This window comes from Epinephelus fuscoguttatus, linkage group LG8 (genome assembly GCF_011397635.1).
Source record: "Epinephelus fuscoguttatus linkage group LG8, E.fuscoguttatus.final_Chr_v1".
NCBI classification, from domain to species: Eukaryota; Metazoa; Chordata; class Actinopteri; order Perciformes; family Serranidae; genus Epinephelus; species Epinephelus fuscoguttatus.
Window position 1 is genome coordinate 30,179,429 of NC_064759.1, and position 25,614 is coordinate 30,205,042.

General features: G+C 39.5%; 1 protein-coding gene across 2 annotated transcripts in view; it reads right to left on the reverse strand.

The window, feature by feature from the left end:
• LOC125892989 (CUB and sushi domain-containing protein 3-like) overlaps positions 1–25,614 on the reverse strand; it is a 264,617-nt gene that overhangs the window by 167,639 nt on the left and 71,364 nt on the right. For both annotated transcript variants that reach the window (XM_049583381.1, XM_049583380.1), the window contains exons 5-16: positions 24,411–24,657; positions 11,947–12,059; positions 10,590–10,667; positions 8,975–9,062; positions 7,987–8,111; positions 7,395–7,516; positions 4,392–4,495; positions 3,273–3,385; positions 2,758–2,940; positions 1,726–2,052; positions 830–1,024; positions 246–384 (exon numbers count right to left, since the gene is read on the reverse strand). In XM_049583381.1, the coding sequence (XP_049439338.1) occupies positions 246–384; positions 830–1,024; positions 1,726–2,052; positions 2,758–2,940; positions 3,273–3,385; positions 4,392–4,495; positions 7,395–7,516; positions 7,987–8,111; positions 8,975–9,062; positions 10,590–10,667; positions 11,947–12,059; positions 24,411–24,657 (1,834 nt within the window). The remainder of the gene's footprint in view (positions 1–245; positions 385–829; positions 1,025–1,725; positions 2,053–2,757; positions 2,941–3,272; positions 3,386–4,391; positions 4,496–7,394; positions 7,517–7,986; positions 8,112–8,974; positions 9,063–10,589; positions 10,668–11,946; positions 12,060–24,410; positions 24,658–25,614) is intronic.

The window sequence follows — 25,614 nt, forward strand, 5'->3', positions numbered from 1 at the left end:
AACAGTGTGTGTAAATTGATATGCTGTGTGTGTGTGTGTGTGTGTGTGTGTGTGTGTGTGTGTGTAAACGTAGGTCTGTATGTAGTTACGTAAAGTGGTACTCACACACAATACAGTATGTGGATACATGTCCATAAGGGATTGTGTACTCTCTCAGTATTTGCCTGTGCCATTACGTCTGTGTGTGTGTGTATGTGTGTGTCTTCATTTCCATGGGTGAGTTGTTGCAGCACTGTCATACAAACCTGTCAAAGCTGATCTTGATGGAGCTTCCCGGCTCGGCCTCGATGACCCACTCACAACTCAGGGAGTCTTTGTAGTAGCCAGGCCACCCCGGGGAGAGGATGACACCAGACGGCCCTGAGTAGTGGCCCCCACAAGGAGCTGGAGGATAAAGATATAAATTAAATTCATAAATGGAAAGGCAAGTCAAGGAGGGGTGAGGAGAGGCAAGGAGAGGCGAGGAGAGGTGAGGAGAGGCGAGGTGAAGCGAGGTGGGGAGAGGAGAGGAGAGGAGAGGAGAGGAGGAAAGAGAGAGTATTTGTTTTAAAGATGATACCACTCTGTCAGTAATCTTTTTGTACCAACATGAGAAACACTGAAAAAAAGAAATATAGGATGAGTCACCAAAAGGCTGGAGTTACACAAATACCTGAAAATAATACAAGCAAAGCCCAGTTCGGGTGAACTGCATGTTCCACATAACCCACTCAATTTTTTTGTATCAAGATTCCCTCTGTTTTTTCTTTCTTTTTCTTTCTCCACCTAACTCAAAAGTTGACACATCTGTCCGCCAACCACACAATTATTAGCTATTCCATTTCAGTACCTTCACATTTGGGAATGAGTCCGCTCCACATCCCCTTGCCTTCCTCCAGATGGCATGTGATGGTGTCAGCCCCCTGCGTCTTGATGAAGCCTTCCTCACAAACCACTGAGATGGAGCTACCCAGTTGGAAACTGTCCCCAAAGCGCCTGGCATTCAACGGTATGCCAGGGTCAGGGCACTCATTACGCCCGAAAGCTTGTAATGAGAAGAAAGAGAACAAGATCTGGTGACAAACGCTGTTGTGTGAATGAGAAATGGGGTCTTTGAGAAGTCGGGAGATAAGGGAAATGGATGTAGCTGTCCGTAGGAGAGAAAAAAACTCCTAGCAGAGGTCTGTACACCTGAGGGTGACAATAGCCTCTGTCTTCAGAGCTTGTTGTGCCTTCGCCAGGAGAGAAAGAATTACGATGGTGCTGTATTAGGCAATGAGGCACAAGAGTTAGGAACTGTTTGCACTATCCTAAATGCTGCTTTTTGTTTTGTTAAGGCACTTTAGCTTCACTTGGGGTGCAATGTAGGAGCATTTCTCCTTAAAGCCTAGGCATTCATTTTAAAGAGGACTCAAGGACAACACTATGCTTTGGGACTGAAAACTCTCACATTCACAGAAATAACTACTGCTGAACTTCAGCCCATCCTTTATTGTTCATAAGATATAAGATGTAATTTCTTTGCACTTCTCTCTAGATAACCCTTCTTTGTTTAGCGGTTTATATGTTTTTAAAAAGCGCACAAATTTAAGAGCTCAGCTTCAGTCCTGACATTTGCAAAGAGACATTAACATGAATCACCACACTAATTCCTAAACATAAAAGGAAAACGGTGAATGCAATAATTAGTTTTTATAAATTCTTTACTATGATTCTTTGAATTAAATTGATAAAAGAGTCCCTTACTGCTATAGGTGATGTTGAACCCTCGCCCAGACATAGAGTGATCAGCCTGAAACTCCAGCTGCAGGACGTTGCTATTGGACGTCAAGTGGGAAGGAACTTCGGCCCCTGAGAAGCGTCCTAGGATTGTGGCTCCTGACTGGTCCCCGTCTTTGATGGTGAGGAAGTCATAGGGAGGCTCCAGGTCAAAGTCGTTGAAAGCCAGGTGGATTCTGGAGCCAGGCTCGGAGATAATGAGCCACACGCAGTTGAGGTTGTTTCCGTAGCCCTCGGGGTAGTCTGGAGACAACACCGTCCCCATGGGAGCAGTGAAGTTGGAGAAACAGGGGACTGTGTGATAGATGGGATGAAATATGTTAGTAATGATTAAAAAAAATTAAATTGCCCAGGTGAGGCAAATTGTTTTACAGCAACTGTCACTGGTCATGCAACAGTGTACATTGGATTCTGCCGTGACAGGGTCAGGCACAGAGATCAGTGTAGAACAATGTCAGTACTGAAAAACTAGCTCAGCCATCAGGAGACAGCACTGCTCCCATGGGTGCTGAGTAGTTGGAGAAACATGAAACTGTAAGGGGGACGGAACAGAGGAGTTAGTGTACAAAGATACAGACATACAGCAATATAGGCGCACAAGAATACTGCACATCGTCCCAATGGAATAGGAGACTAGATTTTTGTTATGGATATGGGTTAGGTACAGTGAAACTCACAGGAGGGGTTTAACTTGTCTTGAGAAAGGACATTGTGCAGACTAATGCAGGTTTCCCTTCTCCTGAGTATTTGTAAAGTGTAACAGTGTGTACCATACTTTCTTCTTTTTCAAATCCCCCCCCCCCCAAACAACTAGGCAACCATATCCTATCAATTTCCCATTTTACATTATGTATATTGCTGTTTACACACAATGCCCTGCATGGTCATTTAACAACTCTGTAATTAATCCTCCAATAGCTTAGTGTCATTGTGAACTTTCCAAGCGCATAAGTAATTGCTTCATTTGCTGTCATGACAAAAAGCACGTATTGGACTCACATATGCAGATGGGGATATTAGCCGACCACTGATTGTTGTTCTGGCAGGTTATCATCCTCTCCCCAATGAGCTCGAATCCAAACTGGCATTCGAAGCGCAGAACATCTCCATTTAGAAAGCCACTACCCTCCTGGTAACCGTACAGGGGTGTACCAGGGTCACCACAACTCTCTTTGTCAATTTCTGTGGGTGAGGGGAGGAGAGGAGGGGGAAAGGATGGAAAGAGGGTAAGGGGGGTAAAGTAGAGGATTAAGTCAAGCCAAGTACTTTGAGGTACTTTTTTTCCCTTAACATTATCTATAAAGGTCCAGGTGAAGAGTCTGAGAGTCTGGTTAAGGAAGGTTTTTTCTTAAAGAAGGAGATAGAGAAGCGAGTGACAGACAGGCAGACGGACAGATAGAATTAACGAAAGGCAGACAGGAAAATGGAGTCATTGCTTTACTGAACGAGACAGTCACAGACACAGACGTGGATACAGACAGTGAGAGATGATATCCGCATTAAAGTCTCTGTACCTTTATAGTTGATCTTGAAGCCGATCGAGCCCACACTCTCATCAGACTGAAGATGAAGCCACATCTGATGGGACATGCTAACAATAAGGTCTGGGACAAAGCTCCCTGTCAGCCTGCAGATCAAGCAACAAAAACCGTCACTATGGTATCAAAACCCACTTCTCACAGAGTTATTTCAAAAACGTCTTACTCCTGTAAAGTGTGTTGTAAAAAACTGTCTACTGTTTACTTTATATAGTGTTGCATCATAGTAATTAAAGGGCATTAAGTTGGTTTTAACAAAGTAAGCCTTTATTAAAAGTCCCTGTGAAACAGAAGTCAGGGCGCCTTCATCTTCTGTACTGTGACGTATTTCCCAGTGAAACAGAATATTTGAGCAGTGTACAGTTGCAAGTGGGATTTAAATCAAATCCCTCAAATTTAATTGGACTGCTAAAAAGTCAGCAAGATTAGAGCCTAGCGTGATTCAAAGCTACAGTGGATTTTGCTGCTGCACGGGCCGTTGGCTCCACACACTCCTACCTCACCATCAGATCAAGAGGATGATGAGGGAGAGATAAATTAATTAGACCTCAAGCACATTGTTTTGGAAATGAAACAAAAGTTTTGCTCGCTGACATCCAAACATGTATCTCTTCCTATCTCTCTTCATATTGCTCTGTTGGTTTGTAGCTACTTCTACCCACAAACAGTGAAGTGCAGTTTTATATGACCAGTGTGGCTAGCTTCTCAGTTAAAGTCTCATTTGATTGGATGAATTTTTGTAAAGGCCCCTGAGTGCAGGATGAGTCATCACACATTTGAAACCATTCTACCTGGTTGGATTCTGATGTAAAAAATATTCTGATGCTGATTTTTTGACATATATTTGGCATATTACAAGAAAAAAATTGAACAATAATCACAGGGACACAGGATTAAAACTGGAAAAATGTATTTCTCATTTCATGCGGTCTTTAAATGGTGCAGTCATTAAATTCATTTAGGTTCTCTGCATATCTTGGCTTTAAAACATTATCTAAACAAATGAAGATCTAAACAGCTCTGCAACATATTTAACTGCCTGAGCATTATCATACTACTGTATTTATCCAATCAAGTATTTCATGTGGTACTTACACTTGTATTATTGTTTTAGAATCGCCAACTTCCCCTCCATCGCCGATCGTTAGAGAATCATACCCAATTTCCAGGTCAAACTCCTCGAAGTTGATTTGAATAACCTGCAACAAAATACGAATCATATTTATCCTTTGATAACCGTTATCATTGGAGCAAGGCAGCGCTTATGAGCATTGGTGATAATTAGAAATATTTCTAATGAAGCATTTTATTTGAGTCAGTCAACACAGACTGCAGATAGTTTGTGGACATGTTAAACAACTTGTCTGTCAGCAATGTTTATAGATTTTTATAAATACAAACATAACTTAGCCCCACCACCTGCCCCTGGAGGTCATTCTGTTTACACCCAACTGTACCCAAGTGATTCGAACCAACAGCTCTTTACAGACCGACATCCTGACCGTCGATCATGCTCGTGGTATTCACTTATAAAAGCCAAACCTTCTCAATGATGAGCAATATTTCTAAATGATTCTGAAGTTTTATTACCAAAGAACCCGCCATCTCATTTATAAGAAATTCATAACATGGTTGCTCATTTCCATAACTTGCCTTCAGAGACAGTGTTTCTAGAGACAGCTAAACTGAAAGAGGCAACCCTATATAGGGAAAAGCCTATGTAATGCCTTATACATTTTTTGAAGGAGACAGCAGCATGTTTGAGTAATGCTGTAAAAACCCAGAACATTCTCCTGCCTCAGGACTCAGATAGCTGCATTATATAGCCTACATTCTGGTACTTTTATGAATTATGCAGAAACTACTCAAATCAACAATGTCATCAAGAGAAAATGGTAGACTTAACTCACATCAAATTTGTGACTGTTTATGGAATAAGGCTTTGACAAATAATGCATGTCAATGCTATACAACCCCGCAAAGGACACCACAAACATCCCTCAAAGCGATATAAAAACTGACAGCAGCATCTCTTCACATTACTTTGGAGCGCAAATCAAATGCTGAAAACCAATCACGGCAGCCAAATTTAAGAGTCCAAAATTTTTAATTGCCTGTCCACATTCACCCTTGAGATATCTTTGTCAGCTGTCACTGGTCTTGATCTGTTTTCCCTGAATTAACATGCATAACATCACAAAAGATGACATATTCACTAATCAAAGCTGCAACAGCTGCTTACACTAACAATAATCATGTAAAAATGAGTCTGATGTGGAGACAGTACACAATAAAGCCTTATTATCTCAACCTACACTTTGCCGACATGGATTAGTGATGAAAGAAAGAATGTCTTAATGACACGAGTGTCACATCTGCTAATGACAAACATATGATGGCTGCTTGCTCATCCTTAACATCCCCTTCTCTGGCCATTGGGAGGACAATGCCTGCACAATATCCATGTATAACAGCCTCATTACAATGCACACATAAGCATAATTACTATAATAACACTAATGGACCAAGTTGCAGTGCCAACTCAATGGTGTGTTTGCCTAGGAGAGGGCACGGCGGCACAAAGCTACAGCAATTGCCAGTCCGAGTCAGCTCTCAGTGACGTTTAGTTGGTTAGTTATTGTTTATTAGCACGATAGCACTTAGTTTTCACCCCTGTGTATATGATTCACTGGAATGCCAATAGAGAGCCAGATTACAAGCTGATATAGGAGAGCAGTAATGACCATTAGGGAAACAGCTTTGACCTCTTCACTTTGGGGAAAAGCTGATTTCATTCAATCATTATTTCTCTCCATTTCTGTTACCCTAGATGAATGAGGCAAATCGCTCAATTACCAACAGGCTAGTCTAGTGAGAAGTGAAATGCATTGCAGATATGTACACTAATGAGGGACAGTGACGATGAACTTAAGTCAAAATACATGCATATTCTATGTAACCTTTTCCCACCTTGGGAAGCCCTTGGAAAATAAATGCATACATAAATACATATCCAGGAAAGGAATGCCTGGACAAATGCACTACACCACATACAGGAGGGGGTTTTCTACTCTTGGGGAACAGAAGAAAAAACCTTTTTGTGTTTATGATATAACTAATGAGGGACTGTTACTTATTTATAAAAAAACACAAATCGGCCATTACACCATATTACTTATACTATATATTTCCTTAAACTCTTGAGATTTCTTCAGTATTAATCATGTAAATAAAAGCCACTATTTCATCTTAATATATACCATATGTGCAGTGTAAAGAGACTGCTCTGGGGTCAAATTTACAAGCCGTAGTCGAGCAATCATGACCTAATGGGGTTGTAGGTAATGATGGCAAACACTTTTGTCTCATGTCAGATTATTATTTTCACCCTCATAAGAGTAACCATGGCACTCATTGTGCCTCTAGTCATATTAACAGTATTCAGCATTGTTATCTTGGAAGGAACTGTTCAATTTATACTATATAGTATAGGTGAATAGGTGTGATATAAAACATAGGCTATACTGTACACTTTTATGAAAAATAATTTTGGATCGAAAGGTGTGTTATTGCTGGGTCCACAGATGGCAACAGTAAAAGTGGGTTTTCATCAGACTAGGTCAAAGAGTAAGAAGATTACAAACAAGGGGTGGGCGATATGGACAAAATCAATTATCACAATACTGTTAAACAAATACCTCAATATTTATACTGCAACAATATTGTAGGGTTGATTAATGGTGCTTTCACCAAGTACGTACACAATGAGATTTTTGGTAAATAATGTGAATGTGAATATAATGACTGGGTGGGTAAAGGCAAATAATAGAAAGGCAGTAATAAGTCTGGTAAGTTCAGTAAATTACATCACTGCGCAGTGCTGTCCTCATCATGTTACGCCCGCCCAGAGCCCACCTCTCTCAGATAGACTGATCTGATTGGTCCGATTGGCGATTCAGCGGACTCTGCTCGTCGGGGCCAGATCCCCGTGCAGTGCAAATTTGAATTTGCTAGGGGCGGGGCATCTGGATTTCCAGGTTATATATTGCCTAGCCCCACTAGAAAATTAAAATAAGATCTGTGACAATATTGTACTACCTTGTTTGGATCACTGGCTGTGATGATCCACACACACTGGGAGTTACTCTCATACTGGATCGGGAAGTTGGGAGATGTAAAAGTCCCAGAGGGTCCTTGGAGATTTGACCCACACGTTTTCACTGCAACAGCATAAAGATAAACGGGAAGACACAGGCAATGAACATATTTTAAAGGAAATATTCAAACTCTTGATCATTCAAAAAAAATTTATATACAGTATACACAGTATAAATCATTACTATGAAACCTTAAAGTCAGATAGGACTGCTGAATTCACAATAAATATCCTCAAAAGGCAGAGTAATAACTCCTGCATTGTATTATGACAGAAATGTAATATATTGTTTGCACAAGTAGAGAGAAGGTCTATTAGCTGCATTTCCATTAATCAAATTCTAAAAGGTGCTCCAGGTATTATGAAACATAGAAAAACAGGCAGAGCGGTTTGGAATGGAAAAGCGGAGTGCTGCAGCAGAGGCTCTCATACATAATTAACAAAAATGAACTTTCCTCTATCTGCATAGAGCCTATATCCAGAGGCACTGCCTTAATCAAACTGTTTTATTAGCTCTTCAGAAGCCTCGCTCACCCTTGCAGACGGGTCTGTGGTCGCTCCAAGCAGCGAAGACTTCTGCTACGCGCTGGCAGGTAATCGTTTTGGAACCCTGCAGCACATGGTCTTCATCACAGGTAAATTGAGCAGTTGCTCCGATGCTGAGAAGATAACAAACACCATTAACGCCTGAAAAAGCAATCAATTCCTCAAAAATGACTCCTGATGAAATTTCAAATTCATTAATTATTTCACGTCATTCATTACAGGTTTACATTGCACTGTGCATCAGTATATCAAATTCAGTGGAGGAATGAGTGAATTTATCAATTTATATATAATTGTCTTCATTCTCCATAGTTACAGTGCAAATGTCACAGTTAAATAAGGAAAAATGTACTGAGTGTTTTTGCACCATCTTAGAGCAATAAGAGTTACCCTCCACACACAGACATATATTTACATGAACAAAGAAACATGCACTCAGTTGTTTAGGGCCCTGAGAGTGGACTTAACTGTGGCAGGCAGCTAAATCCCAGCATCCAGCTCATTTTTAGAACTACAGAGGGTTTCTAAAGCTGCATGACTTCACTGTGTTGTATTCTGTACACTGTGTAGGATGAAAATGTAATCAAAGTCTGCTACATGTCAGAGCAAATAGTCTTAAAGTGGATATGTGTGTTTTTTTCTCTGCTGAAAGCTGAAGTGTTTTGGTTCATGAAAAAGAAGACACACTGTACTGCACAATATTAGGAAAAAGATTCTCCGTTGACTCTGATAAATACATCAAACATTCCAAATGTAATATAACGGTTTCAAAATGGACGCATGTTTCCGTAACAAGATTAAAACTGGGTTTATGTGCACACAGATTTTGTTGACTTAATAGAATGTGACAGCAATACTTTAAATATGCTGCATGCCATAATACTGAAATTGGATGGAGAGCATCCTGTCCCAGTCCTCGACTCTCCTCTACACAAATCTGTGCGTTGTCACTTCAGCTGCAGAAGCACCAACTCACCTGAAATCGGAGCCGCTCCGTTTACCATTCTCCGGCTCCCCTGGGTCAGGGCAGTAATTAGACACCTGTTTGATTCCTCCTTCATTCACTGAGAGAGAAAGAGAAGGACCAGGAATGTTGTGAGAGAGAGATACTTTAATTGTCAAAGCTCCGCACTTTCAGAAAACACCCACTGCAGTGAAAAGCACTTCAATAGCAGATAACTCTGTCTGTTTGAACATTCAGTGGTTATGTTTGGTAACAGAATTTGGTTCCAGGATTCATGTAGTTAGACAAATCGACCTCATCTCTCAATGTCACTGACTTTCAACTGCCAGTTATTTGGCAGCACTGTTGTGAATACACACTCGTGTTTTGTGATATCAGAGTGAGTGCCAAGGGTAAATGCAACTCTCTTACCTGAGCTAGACAAAATAGAGGGAAATATATCTGGGCCCAACAGGGACTAAGAGGATTAAATAACCTTCAACTATCAATTGCAGGAGCAACAATAATCACTCAGTGAGACTTTCCATACATAATAATAGTTTAAGTACACTAGATAAAGCCTTGCAGATATACTTTCATATAGTGTATTGCCTTCACTATGGTAGGAACGGAGAGAGGTGGCTTGAAAGTAGGAAAACAGCTTAGCATTTTCTGTGTTCTGACTTTTAACAAGCTCATCTCCCCCCACACATTATGATCTGTACATCAAAGACTACATGCACTCAAAATGAATTCCATGAAATATGTACTATCATAATTATCATGAAAGTTTGGTGTAATATTTGCAGTAAGACATCATCCCCCACACACACAAAGACCCCTCCGTTTTAACACGAGAAGCTCTACCGGCATGTGTTTCTTTTCTTTGACTTCTTTCAGGAAGTTCATTAGCTTTGAAGTTAATTGTTGCGGGTTATAATACAGTTATGGGCTCAATTATATGCGATGAATCCACAAGGCATATGAAGCATCTCCTCACAGTCTTTTAAATGATATACAGTATTGTCTCACAGAAAAGATTACAGCCCTCTGCATTATTCATGTCTCCATGCAATGCCGAATCTATGACACATAAGGTAATAAAGATTACAACCTGTTATCATTGAAGTGTTTAGCACACTGTGGAGTTAGAGGGAATTGTGTTCCAGATTTATGTTAATGACGGAGCTCCGCGAGCAATTAGAATGCATTCACTTCGGTCTGAAGTGTACACAAATCATCTGACAAGTGAGTGGTCACTCAACCTTGACTACTGCTGTGTGTGTAGATCACACAGTGCATGAACATAAGTCAATCTGATGTACTGCCTAAATACTACAGAATGAGACAGAGGGGGTTTTGGCCGATCGTGACTGATCGTATTTAGCATTTTGCTGCAATATACATAACTAGGCCTGATCTAACTGAGTGTCAGGACAGGAAGTCTGGGACAGCAGGGGAAATGGGTCATCAGAAAGAAAAAGAGACTGCACTTCTGCAAAATCTAGTACTGTAGCTTAATTCCTTCACCAAATGATGCAGCAAAAAAAAGAGACAAGAAAAAAACAAAGACCCAGAACGCAAGCCCTACATAAACAAAAAATCCAAACAATGAAAACAGTTGCATAAGAAAAAATAAAAGACTTACTCAAAGACAGTTTGTTAGTGTTGTCCTTTCCTGGTAATAATTTTACCCCTCTGGATTTAAGCTCTCCAGAGCTTTTCACTGGTCGAGAGCAATAGAAAGAGTTCATTAGATGATAGAAGTTACAGTATTAGATGTGAGAAGATACAGTACAAGTGTTTCTTTCTCTGGATAATACTTGGTCCTATGAAGAACATCAAAATGTTATTGCTACTGGTGTGCATCCTTTTTCAAAAGAAATGAGTCCAGTGGCTCTGATGCATTCTTAAGGGTTGCCCTGGCAATTCGATAAAACCTAAATTGGTTTCTCATGTTTGTTTGTTCATATAACTCAGACATATTAAACAGTGGATGAAAATTGATTGGTCAGAGCAGATTTAATGATTATAGCTTGTAGGGGGGGAAATACTCAGCAGAATCAACAAGAAGCCCAAAGACTCCAAAGCTACATCTTAAGACAGTCTAATTAAACACAACAGGGGCCAGATTGCACACAAAAGCCAGGTGATGCAAGCGGCTGTCATAATTTTGAAGTATCAACAGAATAGCCAAAAGCAATGAATGATGTATCAAGCAAAAACATGGCTATTTGAATTTGAAAAACACTGAGACAATGCCTCTCCTCTGAACTGCACTGAAGGTCAACTGGTTTATTCAACCTGTTGTAAACACAATGAGGACGTGAATCTATTTAGTGACCAGATAAGGATTGCTTTATGCTCAAAAGCATACTGCGTAATATGAAACCCGTCAGTGCCTGTTTGTGCTTAAAAAATATCTGCCCTATACATCATAAATAACAGATGCATATAGAAATTGTTTTACTCCTGCACAACAATACACTGCAATAGATGAGAAATGTGATTTTTCATGCAATTGATTTTATGTCGTCATTTACGATGAGTTGCCACACATGCACGTTACTGAAAGTTCTTATAGAGCATTTACGGTGAAGTAGCAGGTTTTATATCTGTCTTGGGGCCAGGCTCTAAGCCAGGCTTTAAGCCTGTAAGGTATAGTGTATGCAGCACATACTGTGACTTTAAAGTCATGCCAGGGAACAATGTCAGGGTAATGGATTATTGAGCTGCCAGAGCTGGGTTTGTATAAGGGGAAAGTATATACAGTATTTATCTCTCAAATTTTTTGATTAGCAAGGTCCTTTGAAGTCAATGGTTTGAAGCAGAAAAGGCCTTCATGCCCTCTACAGAGGGGGTATTAATCAAACTGTTTAATATTCAGTTAACAAAGATCAAAAACATGTTTTGTAATTACAGTGTGTTTTTCTTACGATGATCCCTTTTCGCTCAAGTAGGGGGGGCCTCTATTACGATGTGCAAATGAAGTAATCATGTCTTACCTTGATACTGAGCCCTGAAGCCTTTGTGGCGGTGGTTGCTCTCTGTCACAAAATGCAGCCGTAGCCAGTTTTTGTTGCTGATGATGGGTGCTGGAATATTCATTCCAGTTATCCTGAGTGTAAAGAGTCACAAATAAAAGAAAACACATGTCATCTGTTTTATTTTTAATTCAACTACATGGCTTACTTGTCACTAGCATCCTTGTGTCACCATAATCACCTAAAAAAGGAAAGGAAAACAGGTAATATAATAAAATATGGACACCAGGAAAACATTGGAAAAATTTTGAAGACTTCACAACAAATACAGGAGATAATCAATCAATTTCTACAGACCAGGAAAGAAAATGGTTCCGAAAATGAGGACCAGCCTTAAAACCTAAGAAGAAAGCCAATCTTACTCTGACTCTGCAAGTTCTTGTTTTGGGTTGTGCTTTTATATGTACAAATGTGTGTGGGGGAGAAAGAAATGGTGGGACAAAGAGTAACAGAGAGAGGAAAAAGTGTGTGTTATCTACATCCATAAATGTTCATGGCCAGTTGTCTCAAAACTGGCCTGCTTGATTCAAGGCTGTGTATGTTCCGGCTACATCTGTCCTAGTGTCTGTGTTAGTGTTTAGATCAGAAGTTTCACTCAGCGCATGGCCGCAGCATCAGGGACCCACTATAATTGTAGAGATTTAAGGGTGCCAGGAGCCTTCTCATTTGTCTGCCTGACCAGCTCTGGCTCTCTTCTATTACTTTGCAATCCCTGCACCACACCCTGTCGTACTACAGTCAATAGCACACAATGCCATTCTACAGTAGCTATTAAACAGAGGCTTGGGACAGGCTGAAAGAGAGCATGGTGCAGTTGAGCCCTGTATTCCCAAATTGGCTCAGTGGATGAAAACACAATGTGTTAACTTGTTATTTTGTTTGTGTGTATGTGCCCACACTCGTCCATGTCTGCTTTATTGTGTGTGTAAAAGGTGTGTGTAGTCGTGTTTAAGGTTTGTTTTTCCATGTAATTTCTTTGGCATTTACTGCAGAGCCACCGAAGGGGCAGAAAGACAAAATCAAAAGGAGAGAAATGAAAGTGGCAGTGAGAGAAAGAAAAAGAGACAGAAAGAGAGTGATGAGCAAAAACAAAGGAGAGAGGGTGACTTTTTCCCTTGGTGGCCATTGCAGATATAAGAAATACATTAGTAAGTCTACTTGACATTTGATTCCTCCTTATTGTGATTACACCACCGGTTCCTGCTGTTTAAATTTTAACTGTATTACTTCAGAGAAAAAAAATACATCTGTCAGACAGATTATAGGCTGTTGCATGTTTTATTTTTGACTAATCAGAAAACTAAATGCAATTCTTAAATAGTGACATTTTTAATCCAAATTATCCATTACACGGGAACATGATGGTAGCTCCTGGAGAAAAGTTAAAAGGTAATTGATTTTCACACAAAAGCTGACCTTTTCTCTCATTGCGTCATTGATAAAATGCTAATGACACCAATATACAGGCAGAATGAAAAAGAGCGCCCTTCAGGTAGCTGAACTATTTAGAAGAAACTGCCTCCATGTTTCCTGTAGTGGAAGCTGCAAATTATCACAACATTTCTGCTAGAAGTCTAAAAGAAAATGGATTGTGACAATAAAGCTGTACCCATCCACAAGTTGCATGGATGCTCCAGGCAGAACAGGAGTGATGTTACAAATTTAAGACCAGCGGAGGTGAATGTACTGTTGGCACTATGGCAGAGTATGGCAGAGGAGGAGAAACATGATCTGCCATCGACAGTAAATAAAGGCTTAATGACACCTTACAGAGCACTTAATCCAATGAGTGCACTTGTATCTATGTGCAGCAAACCATTTTATTAATTTATACAATAACAGTCAGTTCTGGTTGCAAAAAAAAACCCCTGCTACATAAAGCAATGTGAGTAAAGAGTAAAAACGATATGAATTGTACTGTAATACTATTTTGGGGACACCTAGTTTGCACACAGGAAATACACTCCCTTCAGACGCTGTGCTCTCAGTGAGAGCAGATGGCCAACTGAACACAAATGTGATCACAAGCTGGGGAAAACTTACAGCATTAGGGGTGTAAGAAAATATCGATAAATACTAGTTTCTTGATATTAAGTTTTGTCATATTGTATCAATCCTCAGAAACACGATACATACACTTTTAATTAATACTTTACATTCAAAGATCTGTGGCAGTAGTTCATGTTTAAACCCTCCAACTGGTTCCTTCAGTGTTGTATTATATCTTCAGCTATTGACTCATTCACTCTAACGTAACAACATATCGCCAGCATAAACAAAAAGAACACAGGCCTATGAAACAGGCAGCCATAAAGAACGCACTGCTAGCACTGATAGATCCTTGTCTACAGTATCACTATATATCAAATCATAACCTCTGTACTGTGACACGAATCATATTGTCAGCATCCGATGTAATCCAAGAAACTGCTGTCTTGCATGCCAACATTTGCTCATGCTCTCTTTGATGAACTGTTTCTCGAGATGATGTGTCCAGACTGTGATCAAAATTTTAACAGCAATAGGTTATGCAAAATCACTCAGGGTGACTTCAAAGAACTTCTACGCTCGTCACTGGTACTCGTCAATGTAACCATTATGAAAACAAATAAATTACTTGTGGGAAGTGGGCTGTCTAGTGTCCTTACGACAGATAAGAACAAGTGAGTGCTGTCAACTGTTTTCTTATTGTATCTCTTCTAGTGCATACTGAGTGACAAGAGATGAGAAAGTCCAATTGGGAAAATGGATTCCTCACATAATGCATTGCCGTTCTATCTCTGCAGACTCACTCAGGCTGTCTATTTGTTCCTTCATAGATATGCAATATGGCTTTTCAGAGATTACTTCTTGGCATAAGTGCAGTGTTTTTACGTGCGTGGTTTCGTCCAAGTTTTAGCTTGCTTCATATCATTGATTTGGGGCGTCTCAAGGACTAATGGCAGATTCTGACATAGGTTTGTGATGCACATTAGTGAATTCTCATAAAGTTCTCTGTGTAAAATGGGCCTGATTTGATGGGAAGAGGGGTTGAAGGGAGCATGGCAATCTCATCAAAATACCAACGTAACGAGTCCCAATGTGCAGGTACTGTGGCTAAATGTGGCCTTGAGGCCAGAGCGAAGTTGAAATCTCTGGTGTCTCTACTTAGTTTCACAGAGAGGTGGGCTATACATAAGTGCACCCCAGATAATGAGCGATCAATTCAATTTTGTCAAAAGAGATAGGGCCAGATTTTCCTCCCACATATATTCCATAAAATCTGACAAGAGGGAATAATTGTAAGAATATTCTAAGTGATAAGAAGCCGCTGCTCTCCCTCCTCAAGTTACTCCCTCATCAGAGACTGTTCAGGAGATGTATTTATACAGTTTGGTGCCTGTCTGCCAGTAGATTGACTTCTGAGAACAGTGAGCCTGTCACAGTATACCCAGTGGCCATGGTGAAATACCTGGGTCAGTTGTCAATTCACATTCCTTCAATTAAACTCTAGCTCCTTTATCACAGCATGTTCAAGGCGGTACTGTTGGGCTGTTATTGCACCTCACTGTTCTGTATAAAAGGTATGGACATGGAGTGGGGGGTACTGTTGCTCCGCCGCTAAGCTGGCCCTGGAGGAAGTCAAAGATCCAAATCGATGTCTCTGTAAAAGGGACAGCAGGCATGTCAGGACTTCACGCAAACACAATCTAGAAGCTGAAGCTGATGTGTTACATGTCACGCCTCTTTTGCTTTCGCAATGCTGGCATGCTATCTAAAAATCACACACTTGGGGCAGCATTATGCTGGCCTTGTTTGGTTCAGTGTAAAAAAGCAAAGCTGGCATAATGGCTGCTCTTCTTCACGGCAATACTACAGAATCTCTGTTTAAAAAGGGCTATTGCATTTTTCGCAGTCTGTCTGCAGTAGAGGATAGCTTTCGGAGACATTTTGATGGGTTATATTTTGCCTGGGAAGATCAATAATAAATCCCAGGAAAAAGAAATTGAATCTAATACACATGGTAATTTAACCAAAGTTGGTAATTTAGCTGCAGGGCACCTCTTGCTCTCAACCTGCTTTGAATATTGTAATCTTCCTCTGACAACCATTTAGCCACTCTGTTGGAATAGGATTGTTCATATTCAGTGAACCAAGTAAATATTGCCAGATTGCAAGACAAAATAGCAATCTATTCTAAAGTCTCAGCTCTGTTAGTATGTTTACAACATGCAGAGTACATGATTAGAAAAATCTCCAAAGAAACCGAATGATAGGAAGGTGAAAAACTCAGGTGTGTATGGGGAGAAAAGCAAGAGAGAAAAAACAAAACGGAACATGTTCTGGTCAAATTTTATAGTACATAAGCAAAAAAGTGTATTTAATATCCGCATAGTCTTTCAGGTTTTATGTTCTGTGTCCATATTTGAAATAATGAGTGACGTGTAATCTACAGCTTGTTGTTTTTGCCCTTTGTGAACAGGGGCTGTACAATCATATTAAAGGTCAGAAGAATAACAAAGAACTGTTTTTCCTTGGTCGAGCCAAACTCCACCATTGGCTTTTGTCAAAGGAAACAGAGATTTTTTTTTGTCTATTTTCACAGTGATTGATGTGTAGCCTCACATAAACCTTCCCCAGCGTGACGACAACGGGATCAATAAACTCATTTGCAGAGATCTGATAGAAATCTTCAATTGATAAAAGGATAAAAGCTGCTAAAAGGTGTCAGCAAAACATATTTCTTGCCCTATAGTCTTGGACTGTGTGTACTTTCAGCTAACAAAAATTGTTTTTTAGTATTAGTCATCATCTATCAGCTACTTCAAGGAAATTGGCTGGTGAAATTCGGCAGTTCAAAATGTTACTGCATTTTCCATTTTATAACAATGATTACATCTGACAACATTAATTACATATTTACATAGCTTCAATAACTGAATATATGTGGAACATGTGTGTCGATCTCATTAATTATTAACTGCCTTGCAAATTATTTTGCGATTCCTATTCTCTAGTACCAAAATGAATGGACTTTTTCAGAGATCAAAGTCTGCATTCATGTTTTTACTTGTGTTATCATTTGATAACAATCTGTAATACCACAGGTTGAGCGAGGATAACAAGTTAAGTTGGGTCACATTTTAAAGCCATTTGCCTGAAAAAGGCTAAGAGGAGGTGTTAAATCTGTCTGACTTTGAGGTTCCGGGCTGTCAATCATCGTTAAGCAGCTCTAAACCTCAAGGGTAAATTGACAGTTTGCTTGTCTCTGCCTGCAGCTGGTGCTATATGTTAGGATGCTTGAAAGTTTAGCTGTCCAATGGCCTTGTACACAGTCAGAGACACTCATAAAAAGAGAGGGAGCGAGAGCTATGAATTTTATGGGCATGCGAGAATTGCTCGCTCTGAATCGTGTTTGTTTGCTTGTCTGTTTGTTTACCTGGCCAAGCTGAAGCCATCTCTCTAAAATTCTGGCCCCGCTGCACTCAAGCTCACTGAGTCCCACTCGGATTGTGGGGCTTAAAACGAGAACGTGGCCTGACAGCCTCTGACATTTAGTGACATACAATAACATCATCTTTGAGTTTCAAAGCATTCAAGTGATGCATGGTGACCGCTCAACACACGCATAAGTAACAACTGCCACAAATAAAGGCACTACTTGTTAAAGTTCTTTGCCTGATAAACAAACACAGTATGTGTCTTTTCAATCCTCTCCTTGGACACTGGACAGCAAGAAAAAAAAAAAATCGCATAAGATGCCAGTTCACTCTTCAAGGTTGTGCTTCATTAAAGTATCACCTGATAGCAGACAGGGTCACAGGAAAAAGTATGGTTTACTTCAATTTACCTGACATCTTTCTTAATGGCTGGGACCTTGACATAAGGTAATAGAAAAGTATAAGAAACCCTGCTGTAGATGGAGATAAAGAGAGCATCATCTGTATGTATTGTACAGTATGTTAGATGCCTTTGATTTTAAAAGGTACAAGAGACATTTCCACATTTCTTAGTCATTTTCTATGTGATTTATTTTGTTTTAATGTAACCAATTCATGTGGCTAGGAATCACCAGAGGCCCCACAATATGATTTTATCACAGTGCTTAGGTCACAATCATTGCAATTTTAAACATTCTGTAATATGCCATATATTGCAATAACATATATCATGATATACTGGCATTTATTACCTTTTTTCAACTGCAAATTATATCCTCAAAGGAAAACATTGTTATCATCTGTTTTATCTAATCAGATAAAGTTTCCAGTCTGTTCATCTCATTTATAATGTAAAATGTCAAATGTATATAGTGGACTAAAAGTTTTATTGTTCTAGGAGGATACCAAAAGTTGAATTTGTATTTGCAATATTAACAATTTATATAATAAAACAAAGTCAATCCCTGATGTCCATGTATTGATACAATATCACCATGCCAAATATTAGAGACTATGCTGTATCAATATCTTCCCCCACCCCTTATTCATGCAATTTATTTGTAATTCACATGTTGTTTTAAATGTTATAAGAGAAATGTTAAAACACACCATAAGAAACCCGCTAATAGAAACAAATCATTACTACTTTGGTAGGTGAAAAAACAAACAAACATTGTTTTTAAATGAGTTACATTTATGGATGCTTTTATTTTGAAGCTGCGAGGAAGTAACCTGCCTAGTATATCTTGTTATTCATCCCTGAGTTTAATGTGAACCTGAGATGTTGTGTGCAGAAGTCTGTTTGCTTTCTTATCTGTTCAAACTGCAGTACATTGTCCTTTAAATTGTTTGAAAGACATTTGTTTTTGTCATTGTTGAAAGCTTCCACTACACAACAACTGTCTCCCCAGCATGTGAACATATTTTAATAACCAGAGTATTCATTAATAAAATCAAAAGCAAAAAATGTATGTAAATTATTAACGAGTTAGAGCCATTGTTCTTTAATCCTGAAAATAGAAGACACAAGGCAACACGAAGCATATCACTGGGGCTCTGTGAGGCATTTCTGTCAGTGAAAGAGTTAATTTTGGAGCTTTACCTAAGAGAAGAGGGTTACCTGATGGTCTGTCAAAACACATCAGTGTCATCCCATATCAGCTCCCTGTCAAACTCTCCTGAGCTACGTCAACATACAATACTTAGCAGTCATCACCACGCTCAGAGCACCTCTCCTTTTGACTCTCTCTGTCTCTCACTGACACAGTGTCTGCCTCCCTCTCTCCCTCTGACTGCGGATGACAACTCTCAGGGACAACAAAGCTTGTAGCTCAGTGATTGATTAGAGCTTCTTTCAGCCAATTATAATTAATGCCCGGCAGGATCACATAAACCTGGCAAATGCTCCCATTCACTCAGGACGTGGAGGAGATGGATAACCTTAGCCTCAAGGTTGGAGGTCAAACCCATTTCATATTTCCTTGTTTCAGTTGGGAGTGACTTCTACATTAAGCCCTTGCAGAAAGCCATAAACCAAAGTGTCTGAGGACTGCTTTTTAAACAAAACTCTGTTGAAGATTTGTAATTCATGGGCACTTTAATTTGAATTATGAAACAGGAAATCATGTGCCCTCTCTGAGAATTGGTTTAATTCAATCAGAACCACAGGGCATATTTAAAACATTTTCTGCACACAACTGCCCATGGAAATTCATTAAAGGTACATTTGTATGCCAGTCAGCTGGCCGTTTCCCTTAAGTTTTGAATACATGTGGCTGATTTTCAAGTGCCGTTCTTATATTACATGGTCATGCTCAACCATACACAGTAAACCTTTGTTCTTTTGCATGCTTCAAGATCATAGCAAGCAGGCCTCCTCGTTATCCCAAGAACTAAGACAAAATCCTGAGGCAATACAGCCTCGTCTTACCAAGTCACCACCTCTCTTTGGAATAATCTTGTCGATACAGTTGCAGGATTTCTTGTGATCTGTAAATCTAGATTTAAAATGTGTTTATTCTCTCTATGACAGCCCATAACCTTTTGTTTTTGCAGTGCATGAATATACAGTAGTCCAGCAGGGTTCTGTTTGAAAAACTGATGCTGGTCTACATGGCTTTGATGATTTCAATGTTGCGCACAAATATCTGTGTTGGTTGAATAGACTCACACGCATTATAATTAATTGCTATTTAAAAAGAAATGCTAAATATTATGTCAGTCTATGTTCATGTTCACCAGCAAGCATCAGCAACAAAGTCAGTTTGACTGCATGGTTTTCTAGTGGAATGTTCTAACTAGCTGCGAGCAACACAATGTTGCGTGGTACGCTGTTTTAAGCTGAACTTTTGTTGGATGCCTGTTCCTATTTATTCCTATTGCTCGTTTTCAAAGCTGGACAAATAACAGCTGAGTCGTGAAGCAGAAATTAAGCATTACTTATACAGTTCTTCCTCATTTAATCACAAAACTCTAAATAACAATTACAACCAACTTGCTGCTGGCTATATTGTATGTTATTTCCAGTAAATATCACAATGTAAAACATGTGTTTTCTGTTTAAAAAAATGCTAATGTAGGGAGATATTCATCTCTCCAGTTGTTATGTCTCCAGGCTGCTCATGAGTACAGAAGTGCATATAAGTAAAAGATTCAGTGTGGACAGAGAGTAATGCTCGCTTGCTGTTAGTACACAGTGTTAGGGCTACTTATTCTCAGGGGGAATTATTTTCAATGGACATTATGAACGGAGATATTAAATAAGTCAGAATTACCCGATGACAAAGACTCTGCTCTACAGGATATGAAAAATATTCAGACAGGTAAATATACTATATTATTGAACTGAATGTAATCTTATTATTGGATTATAATCAGATTATTTATGGTACTAACTTCTACTACATGTTCTTCTTGTTATTGTCTTTTTTCAACACACAAACAGGTCTTTATTGCAACCCCAGCCATTAACATGATGGAGGGATCTCTCTTTGCATTTCTTACATTTCTTTCCACATGTTTACATTTTTGAGGGATTTCTTCAGAATATTCAAATTGGTCTGAGTTTGGGAGTGCAGCTGTGGGCTTGTCAATTCCACTGAAACATTATATGTTCTAGCAGAACAAAAATGATTTCACTACTTACTTTACCCGAACTTGAACTTGTCAATCAAAACTGTGATAATACTGCTAGCATTTCTGGATTTCAAAACTTAGTTTCTGGCCTACATTTGCTTTGGCAGCAATGTTTTCAAGCAGAATACAGGCCATAATTCAACAGTTTTACAACAGCACAAAAACTCCTTTTTTTGGGGGAGGAGAATTCACCCTATCTCTCTTCAAGTGATACATTAGTCAACACAGCTTATGGAAACTATACTTAATTTCACGCATCTCACCTTTCTCTTAAAGATGAGTTCACTCCAAACTTAAAAAAAAAAAAAAAACAACAAAAAAAAAAACATTCTTTCCTCTTACCTGTAGTGCTATTTATCAGTGTGGATTGTTTTGATGTGAGTTGCCAAGTATTGGAGTTATCAGTCGCAGAGATGTCCGCCTTCCCTCAAATATAATTGAACTAGATAGCATGCTTTCTTTTGCGTGGTGATACATTTGGTAGGGTGTAGTTCAATAAAAAGAAAATAGTTTCGACATAAATCTTGTAAAAATGTCATGATTTCTGGAAAGAGACGTTGCTGAGTCTTTTTTTTTTTTTTTGTGCTTTTAGCACCCAAAGCTGAGTACCATCTAGATCCATTATACGACCACGTTTTCAAAAAAGTTGGGACGCTGTGTAAAACTTAAATAACTGAGTACAATTGAATGAAATACAAATACAAGATATTTAATGCTCTACCTGATAAACTTAGTTGTTTTTGCATATATATGTTTATTCTGAATTTAATGCCCGCAACAAGTTCCAATTAAGTTGGGACAGGCGCAACAAAACACTAAGAAAGTGGTGGAATGCTCAAAAAATACCTGTCTGGAATATTCCACAGGTAAATCAGTTAACTGTTACCACACTGTGAACCCCAACACTCACTTGACTTACAGTTTTTTTTTAGGAAACAGCTTAACTAAACTCAAAACTTTTTAGTTAGTTCAGAACAATACAGCAACATAAAAGTTTTGAGTACACCCGACACAAAAATAAACGTGTCACATGACCCTTGTCTGAGAGGAATTTTATGTCAGTTTAACATAGCTTTTTTGTTGCTGTTTGACCATTTAATTTTATGTCACATGAACACAAAAACATTGAGTACACATTTTACAACATTCTTTTATTTCATTGAACTATAAAAATATATTGTGGTGATCTTAGGTTTCTTGATTGCAGCAATAAGGCAAAAAGATGAATGCTGAACCAGGAAGTGCTCTTTATTTCACCTCAGCACAACTTTATGTTAGACACTTAGATCTCCACACAGGCAGGAGGTCACTGTGTATACGTTTTCACTCATGGTGCAAAATGTCTTTTACCACAACATGAACTGTAACCCATTAGAACCATTGTGAATTACATAAGCATTAATCACTGCATAATGGGTAACGCAAGTAATTAAAACACATTTAAAGACAGTTTTCTTCAGCTTATGACCTTCAACACACTGTCGAACAGCATGCTGGGAATCTCCAGCCATTTAGCCCCATCACGCCATAATATATTAAGCTCACAATGATAGTGTTGTTTAAAGGCCTTAAACTAATTAGGCAAAATCAGCTTTATACATTTTAGTCAAATTAACTCAAAACTCAAAAATTGTTGACTTGACATAAAAAAAATTATGTCAGCCTCAAATGGGATGAATTTTTGTGTCAAGTGAACATAAAGTTTTTATGTCATTTTAACAATCCAGGGCATTTGTGTAGACTTTACATTAAAATGTTGTGTCATGGATGGATTGGGGTTTACAGTGCAGGTGATAGTATCAAAATTGAGTATGAAATTGGGCATTTTCAAAAGGCTCAGCTGTTCACAAGGAAGGACAGTGCAAGGTTCACTACTGTGTGAAAAACTGCTGTGACTAATAAGCCAACAGTTTAGGAACAATGTTTCTCAACACATATTTGCAACGAATTTAGGGACTTGCTTGAGTTTCTTGAAGACGTTTTGCCTCTCATCCAAGAGGCTTCTTCAGTTCTGAACTGAAGAAGCCTCTTGGACGAGAGGCGCACCGTCTTCAAGAGACTCAACCAAGTCCAGTTGCCTACGATATAGCACTTACCATGACATGGATGACTGAGAATCATCACAGACACAAAGAATTTAGGGATTTCAGCATCTGCAATCCATAATATCATCAAAAAATTCTGAGAATCTGCAGAAATCTCTGCACATAAGGGGGCAAGACTGAAAACCAACGCTGACTGCCTGTGACGTTCGATTCCTCAGGTAAACACAGTTTGTCGCTGCATCTACAAATGCAAGTTAAGACTCCTCCGTTAAAAATAAAAGCCATATATCAACAACATTCAGAAATGCCTCCAACTTCCCTGGGCCTGAGCTCAGCTGAGATCAACTGACACAATGTGGGTAAGTGTGCTGTGTTCTGACAAGTCCACATTTTGAACTATTACTGGAAATCATGGACACTGTGTCCTTCAGGCTAAAGATGAAAAGGACCACCCAGATTGTTACCAACAACAAGTTCAAAGCCAGCATCTATGGTGGTACGGGGGAGTGTTAGTGCCCATGGCATCATGGGTAACTTCCACATCTGTAAATGCACAATCAATGCTGAAAGGTACATACAGGTTTTGGAGCAACATATGCTGCCATTCAGATGACGACTTTTTCAGGTACGTCCTGCTTATTCCAGAGCTCAGCTGACCTGCCTGCAGTCCAGGGCTGCCCCCCATTGAACATGTGTGGCACATTATGAAGCACAAGATGCAACAACAGAGACCCTGAAACTGTTAAGCAACTTCAGTCATATATCAAGTAAGAATGAGAACAAAAATTCTCTTTCAAACCCTTAGTAATTATTGTCCTCAGTTCCAACATGCTCACTGAGTGTTGTTAAAAGAAAAGCTGATGTAACCCAGTGCCAAACATGTCCCTGTTTCAACTTTTGGACGTGCTGCAGTAATCAAATTCAGAATAAGTGTATATTTACAAAAAAAGTTTGAACATCAAATATCTCGTCTCTGTACTGTATTCAAGTTAATATAGGTCAAAAAAGATTTGGTAATCATGGCATTCTGTTTTCATCTACGTTTTACACAGCAGTCTTAACTTTTTGGAATAGTGGTTGTATTCAAGAGAAGGCGGACATCTCTATGGCTGAATATCTCCAACACTTGGCAACTCACACCAAAACAATCTAGGTTGATAAACAGCACTACAGGTAAGAGGCAAATATATGTTTTTGAATTCGGGGTGAACTGTCCCTTTAACACCTTGTCAACACAATATAACACATAAACAGCTGTTGTCACAGTAAAACTCCTAAACTAACAACTGCATGATTAAGCACTCCCACTCACAGCTCGACTCACCAGATTGTTGCCGGTTCAGATCCCTCTACTTCCAGATAATCCGACTTCTCCTCCATCTGAAATTCAGTGAAAACCAGGGAGATGGTGTCCCCCGGATCTGCCAGGATGGTCCACTTACACTCCCCACTGCTGCCCAGGCCTCCAGCACCTCCACCTCCGCCAGCGCCAGGAGACTCACCGCTGGGGAAATCGAAGCTGGAGATGAGCCCGCTGGAGCCCCTCAGGGTGCCACCGCACGTGTCCTCCGCTGTCAGTCACCAGAGAGAAAAGCAGGGTGGGGAGGGTGAGGGAAGAACAGACACGTGGTCTCTGGGTTATTTCAGAGCTATTACTCAAAGCTCAACATGGGACATGAAAAAAGTGGCTTGAGGCATAAAACATCTGTACCTGTCCTCTCAGATAAATGCAAACCAGAGCAAGACCAATGTGGAAGCTGATGTCAGAGCAGCACAGGCCATTTAAGCACAATTTTGTTTTTCACACATCCACAGGTTGTCGAGTCTAAAGCTAATTCCAGTACAATTATGGGATTTCTAACAATATGAAACATAAGATTAAAAGACGGCTTGTTTTCTTCGTACTGGCAAGAATCTTGAAGCATTCAGACATGAGACAATGGACAGAATTATTTACCAATTATTGTGTGCTAATTCTGTCAGTTTCCTTCAGTGCTGTTTGTGGAAGTAAAAGTCCTAACAATGTCTTCTGTGTTTTTCTCCATTTCCCCCCATCTTGTCTATTCCCTCCATCCAAGAGTCAGTAATTCATCATCGTGTCCTCCAAGCCCCCACATGTTTCAGGAAACAAACAAATGGTGATAAACAGGGCTTGTAATGCTCTGAAATTGTATTTTTTTTTTCTCCAATGTGGGGAGCATGGCACGTCAGTTGAATGTTAATGCACTCTACCATAACAGTGGCTTGCTCTCTTTCACTCCATGTCCCTTTTCCCTTCTCTCCCCCACCCTTTCTCATATCTCTCCATCTCTCTCTCTCTCTCTCTCTCTCTCTCTCTCTCTCCATTCCTCTCCTCTCTGCATGCCCTCTCAGATCTTTCTACTATTACTCACCACCCTCCTCTCTACCCCTATATCCGTTTTTTTCTCCCTAAAGAATTCTAATGATGGCAGGGCTTTCACAGTTTTCACATCATTTAAGACTAATATGTGACACTCAGCTGTGCCAGCTGAAACCTTTGATGGCTC